Source organism: Bombus pascuorum, chromosome 14 (assembly GCF_905332965.1).
Source record: "Bombus pascuorum chromosome 14, iyBomPasc1.1, whole genome shotgun sequence".
Taxonomy (NCBI): domain Eukaryota; kingdom Metazoa; phylum Arthropoda; class Insecta; order Hymenoptera; family Apidae; genus Bombus; species Bombus pascuorum.
Window position 1 is genome coordinate 5395820 of NC_083501.1, and position 17834 is coordinate 5413653.

Here is a 17834-nt window from a genome sequence, read left to right on the forward strand (position 1 = left end):
GAATATTTTAATGAAATTGATTTACGGCTAGAGTTTGCTGCTCCCGTCCGACCTACAACTTTCCTAGTTGCCAGAGTCCAATTAAAATTCTGTAATTACAGTAACTCGGGGTTCATTCATAATGATGTGCGCGTATCGCGCAGATCCGCTACTTTACTTTCTCCCATCTACCTCCTTGCACCGAGTATATACATACTTCTTTTGCTTTAATCAACCGCGTAGATATATATACGTTTATACTGTTGTGTGTATGTATATATATATATACTGCCTTAAAGCCGAGATATTTTTCTCTCATCTTTTATGGACAACCATTGTTCGAACAGATATTTCTCGATTTATAAATCGCTGGGGCACAATGCGGCGTTTAAAATATATTTAGAGAGGAACGGTTATAACGCAGTCGGAATGAAGAGAAAAATTGCAAATCGATACGCGTTTACGTCTGCGAGGATTATATCACGCGTTGAATTAAGGCGCGTTACCATTTTTGCGAAATACGCGGTGATATTTTTCACGACGTGTCCTACCAGAAACCTGCTCCTTTGTTAATTAAAACGGCGACAGAAATAATTCACTTGTAGGATTGCTCGTATAGTTCGTAGAAGAATTGCCCGTTCAAACATTGTTAATTTCATTTGCAATGAAAAAAAGCAATTGCGGACGATGATTTTGATGCGAAAGACCAAACGAAACAATTTTTCCACAACTTTTGCCTGACTGTTGTGAATAGATTTATATTCTTGTTTATTTTAGATACATCGGAAAGTTTCGTCGTTGTATTTTATTTGAATATTTACAATTTGATGTTTGGATGTCGATAAATATTTGTTTCAATCGACAAAATCCTGAGGTATACATTCTGGCAACGTTACTACCGCGTACAATTCAGTTAATGGTATATTTTTAACGAAAAGATAATTTCAGGAGCTTCGTAACGATAGATGTTTAGACGTTTAACAAAATGTTTGGCAAGAGAAAAAGTTAGATATTGATTTGGGTAACGGGAATTATGTTGCGGAAATACTAAAAGATACCTAGAACGAATAATAGTTTTACGTTAATGGATTACGACTGATAAATAGCAATTAATTTATAAGTTATAACAATTAATTTCTAGATCGATTGATAAACATTTCAGTTTTAAGCAAGTCGACTTTTCTTTATCGGAGCAAAAAGTAGACAAAACTTGTCGATCGGTTCAATAAATTTCTTTATAGATATTTCATAGAATCTCGTAAGAAGGTAATTGTACGGAAAAAAGTTATGTCTCTTTTCTTGCGTATTCGAATCCCGTTACCCTTTTATGCGACGGTCCGATAAATCTCGACGACCGGTGCTCGCGTAAATCAGAAAAAATGGTTAGAAGCACTTTAAAGGTGGCGACAGAAAGCATCCACCGGTACTCGTATCGATCGTTAACCGGTCGAATTTCTTCCAGCCTCGACCAGAATATCGTCTCATCAGTTTCGATAAATGAAATTTACTTGTGCACCTTGTGATTTTCGAGATTTATTCTCAACAAATCCAGTCCTTCTTTGCCATCTATTCATAGAAACTCAGTTTGCGTTTTCTTTCTTCCTTTTTTTATTTGATAGCCACTTTAAGATTCACAGACTCAAGATTTTTAGTATACACCCATATCTTTATAGACGGAGACATGTTAAAGTTACGATCGAATTTCATACAAAGAAACAGAAAATATAATACGTAAAACAGCAGGATTTTTTAGAAAAGTAGAACACGGTGGTACGGTCTTTATGAATTAGGTACCCGAAGGAAAATGAATCGTTTTAAAATGCTTCTACAGTAGAAACAAAGAATAACGTCACTTTTTAAGAAACTTTGACACAATGAGGAATCGTGGACTTTGCGGTTATAATTCTGTAAAAAATCTATGAATTATTTGACAACGAATTATTTGAACACACTATATAAGTATACACAGTATATAAGAATATTGTAACAATTTTGTAATTTTATATGACAAGATAACAGCAATGGCACTACTTAGGAGAGTTTAATTAGAATAACGAAGAACCATTCACTTCAGGCAACTTACATATCCACGTCAGAATACTAAATCAAGAAATTACAACGAAATTATATAATAAACGAAACGTTTCGAAAGATATGTCCAAAAAGATTCAAAAAAGAATCTTGTAATATCAATAAAAAGATCATAGACTCTAAGAGTATTAAAGCAGGAAACCGGTTGTCAGAGATGTTACAGATAGATCACAAGTTCAGAATAAAACGAGTCATTTTAGAAAATTATTTCCATAAATATTTGAGGATCCCGCGACAAATGACATCGATGGGGAGCAGTGTGATCGTCAAAGTACGTAAATCCGGTGCAACACGAAGTGTAAAACAATCCGAGCGAAGTTTGCAAAAACCGCGAACATTCGATACCGTTCCCCTTTACGAGTCGAAAAGGCAACAGAGATGAAGTTGCCTTTAGAAAATGATTATTTTGTTCGGAGAGATTCTGTTTAATGAAAGGCCTTTTTCATCCATACGCGCTGCTAATGGGCTTCCTTGAGAATGGATGAGCCCACGAGGAGAGGGAAATTTAATTTTGATAAAAGAGGCTTATAAGTACGGTGTTGAGGATCGTTTAACTTGCACCATTAAAGACATACATTAGCCTGTTACTTCTCCAAGAATATAGAATCCAAAGGGCGTCGTAATAACACCAGCTGGATATTACCTCACGTTTCAACCATATATTTCTTATCGTTCTTCCGGAGTGGTTGCGAATCCTCAATTATGCTCGTAAAAGTTTTATACCTATCCATATGCGCGATGATCCATCCTGCTGCTACAAACGATCGTATTCGATGACAATTCCTCTGACAACAGACTACATTGAAGCTAAAACTGAGTTTTCCGTCTTTCAATGTGACAATCGTGCCACGGAGTATGATATCATTTAACATTTTTATAATCGGTGTGTTATTCTCTTAGCGATTGTTCGCTCGATGTTGTTAATCTTCAGTATTTTCACTTTTCTAGCATATTCGTTGGTTTGTTGCGAATATCTGTGAGTCCAACACGAATGGAAGTCTCTTTGGAGACGTTGGTTTGATTAAATCGTTAAATCCAGATTTAAGGAATATCTTTGTTGAGAATTTTGTATCTTAATTAACGAAATACTGGTATAGGAACACTAAAGTCACGCTTCGAATTTATATTAGAATAGTTACATATTTATTTGATAAACGATTTCAAAGATATTCATCGATACAGTTTACATTCCTTTGTTTTCGAGAGGCCGCGAACACACATACTTTCACAAACTGATATTCACATACAAGTATCACTAATACGCAGCTAACTCAGTCTAACATAAAATTATACGTATCTCGATAATCTTGATATTATGTGCGTTGTATTATTTAATTATATCCGTATTGTATCTATGGATGAAAAGGATGTACGAATAAAGAACGGTATAACGCGATTTTCGATTGTCTTTTACGTAGGTAGAATAAAATACGAATACAAAGAGACTGCCGGATGGTACGGTAGGAAATTCCCCGAAAAATTGATCGACTAGTCATTTGACATTTGTTTCAAGTGAATTATTTCGGGAATATTCGCGACTAGATTCGATATTATACTAGAAACCCATACACATATAGAATTGAAATTTGTTGAAAAAGTAATTGGGTCATGTCATGTGGGTACTATCTCGCTGAGATTCATAGATCATGTTACGTTTTTCCCAAGTTAATCACTTCAATAATATACAGCGGTTGAACGAAATAAAACATTTTACGGAACCGTAGAGCTAACATTTTTCATCTAAAAGCTAGGTTCCACGAACGTGACACTTTATATCATTGCTCTCTGTACGAGTGGGTTATAGGTTCTTTGACAAATTAATGTGGAGGAAGAATATTGTGGCGGATGGAAGATTGAACCACAAAGAACTTCCCTCGTCTCTATTGTGTCGAATAGGAAATTTTCTGCTTTGTTCTTTTCTACAAAAATTAGGTTTTCTCTGATTCAAGGAATTTTAATGGAATTTACCCGTAATGAAATAGTCGGCGAATAGTACGTGAAAGGGTGAAGGCTACACTCAAAGGCGAAACGAGAAGTGCTGATTTTTTTTCTTTTTTAGAATACCCGGGAAAATAGAGAATTTAAAAACAATTTTCATGTTTTAAATTGCATATTATCGAACGTAGATTTAAGTCCTTCTGAAGCTTTAACAAATTTTGTTCAAATAATAATTCTTAGTAATTTCTTTTTTCCGAGTAATCCATTTGCACGGAAATTTGTGTATTCGAGCTACGAACGAAAATAGGAAATACGTATTTTTCGAATTTTTTCATTCGATAATGAAACTTGGACGAAAATAGTAATCGTAACGTCCGACGAAAACATGCGTCTCTATTTCTAAAATAAATAACGATACTTATACGAAAGAAACAGATGTAAATTATCAGGACGAAAACAAAGGAATGTAAATTATAACGACTTTTGGATGAAGCTGTACGTGGCTGTGAGATTTCTGAAGATCCTACCGTTTTATTATACTCTTTATTACACGAGCTTCGCAGCACGATTTCATTTTCCTTCGCTACCCGTAAATTCTCCAACGATCCTTCGACCGCTTAAAAAATACTATAATCCCCGCGAGGGGATAATCCGCGTGATTTATCGTGGCGGATAAATTTTTTTATCGATCACGACAAGTGTAAGAATGCCGAGAACTAAATGACCTACTGTAAGACGAGTTGGAATATTCGCGATGGGAAAATTCTAAGAGCAAAGTATCCCACTTGTCACTTACCTACCTCTAAGCAAATAATTCAGAAATATGGAAACTTCAGTACGCGAATATTCCGAAGATGAGATTTATCAATTTCAGTTTATCGATGTAAGACCAGTTTTGTCGATTCCCAATAGCACAAGCGTCTGTACTTTGATGTCTGCGAAAGAGACGACAAATTTTTTAAAAGGATACCGTACAAAGCTTAAGACCAGTAAACTGCATTCTTTAGTCACTTAGTAACTCGTTAAAGTATATGTATGAGTATAATGCGTATAAATAACGCTGGAGTCCTGTTTCGTCGAGTAGAGTTTCTTGGAGAATCAAGTTGACCTACTATGCTTATCCGTCTCTGCCGAATGAATTATTCAGAAATATGGAAAACTCGGTACGTATGTAAATATTTTGAAAATCTGCAGATTTAAGACCAGTTTTGTCGACGCTTAATAACACCAGCTTTCCTCGATGTCTGTTTCTGAAAAATCTGTGAAAAGAAAAATCCCCTACAAAACTTAAGACCAGTCTTTACCAAAGAACAAACTTCATTCACTGAACTCTTAACAACTCGTTAAAGTATATGTATAAGTACGCGAACGTTGAAATTTTGCCTGCAAGAATTAAGCGACGCGTATCACGTAGACACACGTAGACTAGTCGAAATACTCGCGATGGGGAATTGTAAACGTAAAGAATCCCTCTGTCACTTATCCACTTCTGTTCAGCCGTTTCTACTATTTCTCTCACGAAACTCTCGGATATCTAGATTTATCGTGGTAGCGTTAGGAATACTCAGGTGAAAGGTGCCACCCTCTCACGGTGGCTTACTCGCGAACAACCAGTCATCCGGACGAGTATTCGGATAAATCTATGTACAAACGAGGAGTTCGTAGAGGATCAGAAATCCTCTACATTACAGACAACGTAGGAATATAATTATCTTTCGTGCAGATAAAATTCCATTTAGGTGATTTTATTTGAATTACAATCTCTTTAGCGACGAATTTAAAATTGAATTAGTTTAATGGCTTGCTACATGGGAACGAATTTATCAAAGTTTGGAAAGGATCGTTATTTTCCATTTTACTCCGACAAGAACGTACTATGCAAATGGGCATTCGTTTGTTTAAATGAACTATTCAAAGGATTTTACACATTTATGAATATTTATTGTATATTGCATGGATGTGTTGTATCGTATAGTATATTGTATATGTTTTCGTATTTATAGAAGCAGCTGATTTCTTTCGCTGCCTATCTTGTGTTTCGCACCGTATCGCATTAAAAACGTAAGATACGGTATTAGACTGGCGAAAAGATATATTGTTATTTATTTGTGATGCATGCCTTCGTGATTACATCCCCATTCGGGATATCTTATCTCACATGTTAACGTAAGTAACACGAAACTTATCCTCCTACGCTTATAATCTCGCTAAGTTAGAATTAAAACTAAAAGTAAACTCAGCATGGTGCTCAGCTTCAACTCAATTTCAACTTAAATATATCAAACACGAATGTACATTAAATCTGCTCTTTTTGCTACGTAATATTCTAACGTATCCTCGTGGCATACGTCTTTGCCATTGTTCGAAAGGAATCCCATAGTTTCCAATTAATTAGTACGTACCCGAAGCTCTTACGATCGGGCGATTAAATAATCGAATAATTGAGACTGTGATCCATCTGTAAGTCTTCGTCTTCAGCCTTCTCTTATGTTTTTTTTTTATTTTCTCCGCTGCATAGAAAAACATTTATTATTACACAACTAAGAAAGAATTCCATTAAAAAGAAAACCGCGTACGTTCTCGATTTGTCATATAAAAATTGCACGCTACGGCTCAAACGATGATTATTCCAGGCGAATCCTCTCGTCCGTTCTTAGAATTACCCGTTGCATTCAAAGTTGATCGCGCGTGCCGCAACCCTTAGGCCATCCTCACACAGAATCAGACGGATGAATGGAATGGAACGATCGCGGTTCACCGCACGAGTGTCGATCGATCCTGTCGCGAATGGAATCGCAGTGAGGTCGGTGCAATCGTCGTAGAAATCGAAACGTTGGAGTTTCCGCTTTTGCTTGCGGATGTGGCTCGGTCGGAAGAAGTTGACCGGTTGTTCGTTTTACTTTTCGCGTTAGAGGTTCTTCACCCCTGTCTGTTTTGCAAGTTTTCCTCGCAGAGGCGGCATAGACGTTGCGAGGAAAATAACAAAGAAGACGATTTTACTATTTTTTATTTATACAAAAGAATCGTCTCGGTGGATTTCCAAAATTGACACTGTTTTTGGGTAATGACGAGATTACGAACTATATCGTTACTGTTTGTTTAATTTCGGCCTGGGAATGGATTTGGCTTGCAATTCCTTTCATTCATCTTTCCATATCGCAGCTGCCTTACCGTCTGCTCCTTAGAAAAGAAATAAAATTATATACAGCTGTTTATTTTCGTCCGAATTAATTATAATTATCTACGTAATAATACGTTTATTATTGTAGCGCTTTAAAAGTCGATAGTATTCGTATATGATGCAAGGAACAAGAACGTAATTATAATCGTGTAAGTTTGCTTCGTGTGAACGTGGCTTAACGTAGCTTTCATCTTGCCCTGAAATGCTTTCCATGGTCGAGGAAATGCACGAATGAATTTCTCATCAGGGAAGTTAAACGTCGCGCTGAAAAGATTCCAAAGGTAAACACGAAAGAATACGAAGAATTGTTACCAGTCCAAATGGATTTTTTTTCCAGGTCAGGATAGAAGAAAAAAAGTGACACGTTCGTATCAGCGATAAGTAGCGAAACGATTTCATGCTTTCTTAGAAATAAGAAACGCAACGTTCAGAAATATATTACGAAAGCGTTCGATTGGTCGCCATTTACCCTGTTAATTTTCCATAGTTGTATCTTTATCTTTACTTGATTGCGAGAAAAGAAATACCGATTGATCATCCAACTAATAATTTCCCATTCTGACCTAAGAATTTTGTTGTTACTATAGCGACAAATATTATCAGTTGATTCGATCGATCGATCAAATATATTCCCCCTTCCCTTGCACTTTTGCAAATTTTTTACAGTAAACTACATATAGCCACTTACTTTTGTCAGGCTATGTTAGTTATAATTAGACTGCGGACTTTCGTACGTTTGCAGGGAATTTGAAAATGCCAAATTGCACAGAACAAGGTATAGCGTTTTTCGATACTCTATGATACTTAAATAAAACGGTTTCCTACCTGGAAAAATATAACTTTGCGTAAAAATCCGCGGTTTAATTATAATCGTCCGTATCGATGACATCTAATTAACAATACCTTTCTTCCGCCATGTACGAGGAAAGATTCGCTTCTACGCTACCAATCAAATTCTACCTGTCTCCGAAATCGGTATAACGTGTCTAATAATTAGACGATTGATACGACGAATTCTTCGATTCACAAACTAACAAACCACAAAACCGTAAACGACGAAGCCGTAATCCTCGTCGTAAACCTCGCAACACCACTTGCTCTCTCCTTAAGATTTTGCTGTCTTTAACATCTGTCGGCTTCCTAACTTTCCCAGCCAAGACAAAACGCAGAGTAAAGAACACGTACACCTTGTTGCGAGCGAAGTGGACCAGGTATAACATCAGTGTTGGTAATTGTTCCAGGACCTGATGACGAAGAACAAGCAGCGGAATTGGCGACGATTGCTGGCCGGTTGCTTGGTCGGCGTGGTCGTGCTCGGCTTAGTCATCGCGGCGACGATTCTTCTAACCGGAAGCCCGGATTCCTCCGGCTCGAGAACGCCAGCCGCACCTGGTATTTCTCTTGAAGAATGGCTGGCGGGCTCGTTATCTCCGAAGAGCTTCAACGGCACGTGGATCAGTGGTAAATATCTTATATTTCTTCCACGGCCCGTGAAATACTACTCGTTCTCTGGATCGTTTGGCGAAAAATTGCGGGTAGACCGCGCGCGACGCTTGATTTCGCCAGATGCGGATTATTTCTTCCACAATAAAAATATCTCATATCGCTGCATTATGGAAAATCAGCTTTTCTGAAGAACAGACATAGCTCCTGCTGGCCCAAGATTGCATCTTCTTCAGTTTTAGCAAAGGATATTTCCTTTTGTTGACGAGCATTAACGTTACCATGCGTTAGACTTTAGGTTTTCAGTTTGTATCTTAGCCGTTCTATGGAAGATTAGCCTTTCAGGAGAACATTTTTGTCGCTTTCTGGACCAAGATCGCATCTTGTTCAGTTTCACTGCAGCATATTTCTTCCGGTTGATGAGGATTACTGTTACCACGCATTGGATTTCGCGTTTTCAATTTATCAGTTAGGTGCCTTATACAAGATTAGCTTTTCCGAAGAGAATTCTTCTGGGTTTTTCGACCAAGAGCGCATTTTTTCAGTTTCAGTAAATGAGAATGGAGATTGCTAAAACTATGCATTCGATCTTGGGTTATTAATCCGTATGTTATGTGCTGCATGGAAGATCAGGTTTCCGAGAGAGGTAGAATTTCTGTGGGTTTCTGCACGAAAATTGGACGCTTTTCAGTTTTAATAAAAGATGCTTCACCATGCTTCAGATTTTGCATTCTCAGTCTGTCTTTGACATTATCTATAGTGGAGACTTTTAGTATTAATTAAATATTGAATTAAATATTACAACTTTTGTGGAAGATAATTTTCTGCAGATATAATCAAATTTCTTGGATCTCAGCCAGCGTAAGAAAACCGTTTTGCTGGGGAGATGAATTATAACGAGATGCGTAAAGCATAAAGTGACCTTTGCTTTCAAAATCAAGCGAAAAATAACTGGTCAATTTATCGTAATAGAAATTCTAAATATAATCGATCATAGCGTATAGCCTCGTCAAAGTACGTCAGTCTCCACTGTTAAAAATAAAACTTCATTTTAATTCCCTTCGAAAATGTCATTTCAGTCTCGTTTCAATTTCATTTTGAAATTTCCTTCTAATGAAATTTTATTATCTAGTATTTTAGATCGGAGTTCCGATCAAATTTTCTACTAGATGAATAAAATCACATAGACAGATAAAGAAGTAAAATAGAAGGAGAGAATAGAGAATGCAGACCTTCAGGAAGCGATGGAACGCTTGGAAGTTGGGATATACTGGCTCAATCGAGGTTGCTGCCAATAGTGTGCTCTATAGATGCGAAATACTCGTCCAGAAGCTTGACGTCGTACAGGGATACGACACTGTTCCGTACTTGGTACTAACCTAAAATATCTATGGGTCATTTAGCGACCCCATTGACACTTCAACTTTAACTTTTCATCCTCACCACAACCTTCCATCGCACTGCCTACACGACACAAGAACACGAGCAGAATATTTCTTATTATTACACGATACTATCAGAATGCTATGGAATCCTTTTACTGATGATGCAATCTTTTGATCGAAGTGTGGCGGATGATGTACAGATGTTTGGTATAATCAAATAACAGGAGTGATTGCCCTTGCAACCGTTAATTGTATTTCGAATAAATGTTTGAATGGATGATAGCATCGAATAGACGTTCGTACAAAATGTTTAATAAGATAGAATAAGTCGCTCTCGGATAACTGATAATAACTCGTAGATACTCGCACGTCTCGATAATCGCTCAAAATTGATTACTCGTAATTATTGCTCGCGATCGTGTCCGCTTATTTATACTGGTCGGGGGAGTCGAAAGATTGAAATTTGACTTGGAACTATGGTTGCCCTCAGCGGCGACATTGTTTTCGCCTGAGGATAATCTCGCGCTAATTTTGTATGTCGAGGCGGTATTCTTAATCCGAGGCACAACAACAACATGAGTCGCTCTCCCTTCGCTCGTCATATGACTCATGCGTCGCCACAGAAGTCTCTGTTTCAAAAAAAAAAAAAAAAAAAAAAAAAAAAATCGATAAAATTAGAAGGAAAGAAATAGGAAGGAAAGAGAAACGTTAATTATCGTCATTGGTTATGTTGATCTTATCGGATTCACGCAGAAGTAAGCCAATCTTTATCAACTGAAATTTAAATTCTAATGTACATTCCTCCCATTCCCTTCATTCCGTATGATAAAAGTAACACGAAATTTATATGAAACGATCTTCGTTTAAATTAATTACATCGATATTGTTAAAGGTTTATCAATTATTTCTACAGAAATCAGAGTTAATTTCTTCGATAGACGACTCAATTTGAAAAAAGTTGAGAAACTCTTGTAGAAAACACTGCAAGTGTGAAGAAACAAGCTCTTGAGGAGGGGAAGAAAACTTATGCATTAATGCGGTCGAAATTCTTGGAAAAGGAAAGTGTATCTGTAAGAAGTGTTGAATGTGCCATCTCTTAGTCGTAAAGAAAACTCAGTGTCCCACTCATTTGGATAGCTGGCATCCGTCTAAATAGGCAGAAGCTAAGAAACGATTAAGCAACGTTTCTATCGTCGCTTGTATCTTCCTCCGCAGAAGCGACGTAGTTCATCCTCCAGCGTTATTAATCAACTGATTAAAGTTAACAGTTCCTGACGAGTATACTCGTCACGAAGAAATGCTACTATTTCGTGTTACGACGAGTATACTCGTCGTGCGAACAAAGTAGTTACAATTTATCGTTTAAATAACAATTTAGTAAATTTAAATTTGTCTAAATTTAGAATTGCGATAAATCCCAATAAATCGCAAGAAAATTAAAAAATAACGCAGTCGTTTAGTTACATCTTAATTCTGAGGTGGTGTTTGGTGTAGGGTTGATTTAAGCAAAGAAATACTCGGCTTACCACTGACTTTCTCGCTTCGCTGTTAAAACTCGAACGTTTCTTTGGTTCGATTCGTTCCCTCTGTCGCTCCCAATGGCCACAAATACTTCGCGTTCGACGAGTATACTCGTCATCGCTAACTTTCTGCGATTCCACGCTTCTCAAAGTGATCGCAATAACTAACTGGTTTGACGTGTTATTGGATGTACTGTGTTAAATGATCACTCGGTGTTTAGACGAACAATATTTTTATTAATAAGCGTCTTCTTTTGATCGCGTATCGCTCTCGGTTTCGCTAGTCAATCTCGCTGCTGGCTCTGGTTCCAATTTAACTGTTCATCGCATTCGATTCTTTTTCTTTGTTACTTCGCATTTTTCTCATCAACCACGCCTTCTTCTCGAACATCCTGTGGAAGAACCATTGGGATATTAATGGTTTTTATATAGTTTTTACCGAGTGCCGCCACAGGTTAATAACCATCTACGAGGCAATTAAATCCCATTCGATTTCTATATCAGAGTATTCTCGTCGCTACGTGGAACATTTCCCAATGAAAGATCCAAGTTTCTCGATTTTGGTAGCCACGATATTTTCTACGAGCGCTCTTCGATCGATCCTGCTCTCGAATCCGTATATATTCATAAGTAACACGTATATTCAAGCGAGTACGCGTTAATTCCCTGACGCGTATTCTACTCGGGATACTATTGGGTTGGTAACAAAGTAGTTGCGGATTTTTTCATCAGGTGGTATTGGCAAAAGCCGCAATCACTTAGTTGCCAACCCAATATATCCAAGTTCCACTGCTCCGCAGTGTGAAATTTCTAACGATGTAACAACGGAGACATCGGTTGGCGAGAGATCGCCGGCCGAAATCTCGATTAATCGGCGAAATCTTTATTGCGGTTGTCGGACGCAGCAGTTTGCAATCGGGGGAATTTGACGTAGGTAGTAATTAGCAAGCGAGGGATCATGGATCTGGCGAGAGAGTCGTCCCTTGCTGCGAGAGGCTCAGGCTATTGCCGCAAATTGAGGGTTTCGATGCCGGTTGTATCTAGCGTGCGCGTCCTGTGTACCGGATGGCACGACGTTAATTTCCCTCTGCTTATACGAGCCTATCGATTTGAGCCATTACGTATGGCAAACATCATTTTCAACAATCACTGAATTACCGCCTTGATGAGCGGCTGGTCACGTAGCGGAATTAATCACGGCGCTATTTTTTTTTTCTTCCACTACCCGTCGCTCGCGAACCTGAAAATCCCAGCGGAGAATTCGCGACAAAAAACAACCAACCCTCTTCCGTGATTGTCGTGACGTAGTTTTCTGTTTTTCGCGTTTGTTTTTCTTAACCCCTTGATACAGGCTGTATCCTGCGTACAGTCGCTTGCTTTTCTAATAAATTGGTAGCGTTTCTAAAACGAAAGTAAGATGGAAAGCTTAAGATGAAAGCTTCACGTAGCTTCACTGAAATAAGAAAAAAATATTATACGTATTTAGTATACTATATTTTATTATTAGTATTGTACTGTACCTACTATACCAATAGATACAGTGTAATAAACTTAACGGAATAAATGAAACTTTTGCGTATAATTTAGAGTTTCTTTCGTAGTCAGTAGAATTCCGTGTTATCGCGCGAGAAGCAGAAAAATTTGGCGAGGATGGGTTTTGTTGCGAGACGTTCGATCGGTCGTCGTAGAAGCGGATCGATGATGGAGATTTTTTGGTGATAAAGGAACGGAACGAGTTTGCAGGTATTGTTCTCGAAGAATGAAATAAACGGGTCAGTGGTTCATCGATGGAAAAGAAATGAAAACTCTGTTGCACCCGCGCGGTGACTGGCACCTTTCAGCGGAAACGATGTTTTCTTTTGGCCAACCATCGCATTGTCTCGTTCGATGTTTCGCGGAAAAACGAAATCGAGTTTCTAGCAACTCTGAGATATAGCGAACGAAGGGAATATCGAAAGATACGAGTTTGTATATTTTTACAGATTTTTACACCCTTTTGCAAGATATTCGTCGAAAGGACAGCGATGATACGTTGAAAAGAGGCGAGAAGGATAAATAAAAGTAGAAAAATATACGAAATATCGAATGTGAAGTACTCGTGATATTCGATCGATAAAGTTTATCTATATATGCGATTGACTGTGTTCGTGAAAATGTGAATTTCCGCGAATATTCGTAGTCCACTTATACTCAACCAACGGACAATAAGTATAATATTAGAACGAAGATAATGGGTTGAAGAAACGATGGGAGGAAAACGAGGAAAGAAAATAGTCTTAGAAAAAGCATGTTTCAGAACTACGAGAAGATCGACGACTCTCGTGAACGAAATGAGCGTGATAAATAATAGTAGGTATTAACGCTTCGAACGATAACATCTCTAAAATATATTCCTCTGAATAAAAGAGACACAGAAAGAAGCTAAATGTTCCCTTATTTAAGAGAAAACTGATATAATCGATATAAATTTTTAATTTCGTAACTATAGAAGTTTTTAGTTAATGGAGGATCTAATTAACAGTTAAAGTTAACGATAATTAGAAAATGACGATCTCTCAAATCTTTCCATTAAAACTAGTAATAAATTAAAAGTTTCAGACAAATATCGATATCTTGTATTTCACAATGCACATTCGTACCTGCCGATATTTTCCAATTTTCAATTTTAATCTTCCAATTCGAGGAAGTACAAAGATCGCTACTTGCTTACTCTTCAAGTCTTTCTGTTAAAACTTCTCGTAATGAATTAAACGTTTCAGACAAATATCGATGTCCTGCATTTCACAATGCACATTCGTACCTGCCGATGTTTTCCAATTTCCAATTTTAATTTTCCCATTCGAGGAAGTACAAAGATCGCTACTTGCTTACTCTCCAAATGTTTTTGTTAAAGCTTCTCGCGATAAGACGATTATGTGAAAGCTTGCAACATTTTGGCAATTTGCGCTGTTCAGCCTGAGACATGGAAGACAGAAAAACGTAAAGGGATCGCCACTTCCTTAACCTCTGAATGTTTCCAGCAGGGTAATCGATGATCTCGATTTATTTTAGGATTAGCGATCTCCTTTGTTTCCACCGTCCGCAAACGGAGAAGCTTTCGGCCAAGTTTGACGCCGCACCGTTCCTAGACGCTGTTCGAACCATTGTTCCGTACGTTCTCGTGGAAACTTCACTTTCATTGCCCTCCGCTAGACGTGGCTCGTTCCCCGGCACAAAGATTCCATTCGGTGAATTAATTTCAGTCCGGGCTCTGTGTTACCAACTTAGATGTTTTCCCTTTGAATGTGGACGACTGTGCCGCCAAGGCACATCAATTTTCGAGTATTTTAGGTTGAAAAACCAGAAGTGCACGCTTCAACGCTTCCTCTTCCAACAAGAACCGCTTTGTGAAACGTTGAATCGCCAAAGGGTGTGAAAAAACGAGGGGAAGTAAGAACAGCACTAATTGAGCTGTTCACGAGAGTTGAAAGTAGTTTTAACTAAACGGTGGATATTTATAGAAATTTATATTTTCACCAACACAAACGAGCAGCTTATGCGAACATTCGTTTTATCCATCGTATATCTCGACAAAGTGGTATATTTTGATTATAGTTTCATACATTTTTGCGTACAGCTCAAGTCGATTTATCGGTCTATGCAAACCGACGATGATCCTTACGATGGACGATTTACCGAATATATTTCTAAACTTCTATTGGTCAAGCGTAAGCTTTCGTGCCATGCGACGTACCATTCATGCGAACGAATGTTATTATTTAGAAATTTTTGCCTTAATCTTCCCGTCTGATATCCGAGTATCAGCAGTGATCGAATTCCAAATCCGGTTATTTGAAGATTAACTGCAATTATGTGAATGAATAAACAGCGAAGTAAGAGAGAACTAACGATCTCCCATTATCCGACTGATCCAGTTATCCGATACGTCTTGTCCCACGACCGTGTCGGATAAATGGAGTTTTACTGTACTGTACTGTACTCGATATTCCGTGTATTCTGTGTATTTTTCCACCTTTATGTTTCCCATGAATGCACAAACGTCGAATTAGTTACAAGTAAAGCACGGGTTTTTTTATACGTTCGTAGGAAATTTGAAAGTGCGAAATTGTACAAAACGCGCATAACATATATAAAGAAAAAAAAAAAGACATACGAAGTATTCAACGTATAGAGTTTCTTCTGCAATTACTTGGTACGCGAAACAATTTTCCACGGAGATTCAACCTTGTTAACTGTATTCTGAAAAATATGAATTTCCAGAAAAATCCGCAATCATAGAAAAATCTAGCGTTACAACTCCACTTTTTGAAATTTTTCAAACTTCGGTGCCAAAGCACTTGCATGTTGCGCTGATTCATGCCTGCCTTGTACGATTTCATCGATGTTCTTCGCTTTTTCTTTCGAGGAATCAAGCGACGTGACAAGCAAACGATTCAATCGAGGAAGAGAAAGAAACGTTGTCATATTTCATTCAGCGTTTAATTTGTCCAGAGAAGTTGTCAAGCATCAATCATGCTTTCATTAGAGGTTTGCACGGTAGATGGAAAGGCTTGTGATTAGCCACGCTCGATGTAACACGGTGTAGTTGCACAACTGGTAATCGGTAGTTCACGCGGACATTATGTACTTAGGAATCATTTCTTTCCTCCTGTGAGTCACAGTGATTATTGGCAAATTACTTTGCCAATTGGAGCCTGTCAGAGTTTTTCGTCCCGGTGCTACGATTAAGGCAACTTTTCGTCAAGTTTGTTTGGCTTCACTTGAGCTGCATATTCTCTGCAGTCGCGTACACTCTACGTCACGGGAAACATTTTAATTTCATCAGATTTGGTGGATGAAAAATGAAGCGAGCAAACGGAAGTTGTACCGCTTTGCGTTTCTTCTCGTCTTTCGTACGCGAGGTTTCATAAAATTCAAGTTAAAACATCGTTTAAATTCTGCATTGTGCTGTCTCGTTACAAGAGTCGCGTAACTATGTAAAGCAATTTTATCGAATTAAATAATTATTAATTAGCCGACCATTTAACAGCGAACAAATATTATTTGCCATTTAGCCTAGAACTTTTAGTCGACCAGGCTTTCTAACAAATTATTCGATTCTGCACATTCTGCGCTATTTATTAATTGCTCAAGCATTTAGCAGTGCGAAAATATTTTTTCCTCTTCTCTCGCATACGCCAAACTTTACAAAATTAAAGTTAAAACGTCGTTTAAATTCTCCATCGTGCTGTTTTTTTTACAAGAATCGTGTAACTACATAAAGCAGTATAATTTTCAGTTTTTAATCGTTAATTACCCGACAATTCAATAGCCAAGAATATTTACTATTTAGCCTAGAACTTTTAGTCGACCAGGCTTTCTAACAAATTATTCGATTCTGCACATTCTGCGCTATTGATTAATTACTCAAGCATTTAGCAGTGCAAAAATATTTTTTCTTTTCTCTCTCATACGCCAAACTTTACGAAATTAAAGTTAAAACGTCGTTTAAATTCTCCATCGTGCTGTCTTTTTACAAGAATCGTGTAACTACATAAAGCAGTATAATTTTCAGTTTTTAATCGTTAATTACCCGACCATTCAACAGCCAAGAATTATTTTTTAGCATTTAGTCTATAAGTTTTAGTTGACCAATCTTTTTAATAAATTACTCGATTCTGCACATTCCTGCGCATTTACGGTATACGTTTAGAAAAGAAACGAATGGATCAATGAAGACGAGGACGAGAAATAATCGGTGGTGTTGCGCGTTGCATAATCGATCCGCAAAGGTTGCTGCATCCTGTGGAGAGACGCAGTAGCGACTGTCACGTGGTGTGGTCCGCATGCCGCCACGTAACAAGTGATACGAATCGTTGTGGACAAAATTTTCTGGTTGGAAAGGAGACAAGCAGAGACGGCAAGGTTTCTGGCAAGTTGCCTGAGAGACACGAGAGGCAATCATGACAAGGCAGTGAGGCCATCAGGTATTGGCCGAAGGAAGGAAGGCTGATCATTTTAGAGAGCGGGGCTACTTCTTGAAAGTTAAGTGTCAGCCGAAGGTATTTTCTTGGCCAACTTCCTCTTCCGTTTTATTTTTCCAAAAGAATTCCCTTATCAGATTACGTTCGATCAGCGTAGCCTGTAGTTTCACGTAGCTCGGTCGACTCAGTGAACCGATCAAGTCGATACTTTGAAAGCTTTCGATGAGATTACCGATCGTTGCATTCTTTAAGGCCTCTCACCCTTGTTATTCCAGCTATTCGCGTTGCGTTATTTATACCGTCTTCAGCCGTTGTGACTTTATTCTCATCGGCG

The 17834-nt window shown here is 37.9% G+C and overlaps 1 protein-coding gene across 4 annotated transcripts in view; it reads left to right on the top strand.

The window, feature by feature from the left end:
* The window catches only part of LOC132914090 (venom dipeptidyl peptidase 4), a 292561-nt gene that overhangs the window by 31698 nt on the left and 243029 nt on the right, over positions 1 to 17834 (top strand). For all 4 annotated transcript variants that reach the window (XM_060972911.1, XM_060972908.1, XM_060972909.1 and 1 more), the window contains one exon: positions 8431 to 8650. In XM_060972911.1, coding sequence (XP_060828894.1) covers positions 8431 to 8650 — 220 coding nt within the window. The remainder of the gene's footprint in view (positions 1 to 8430; positions 8651 to 17834) is intronic.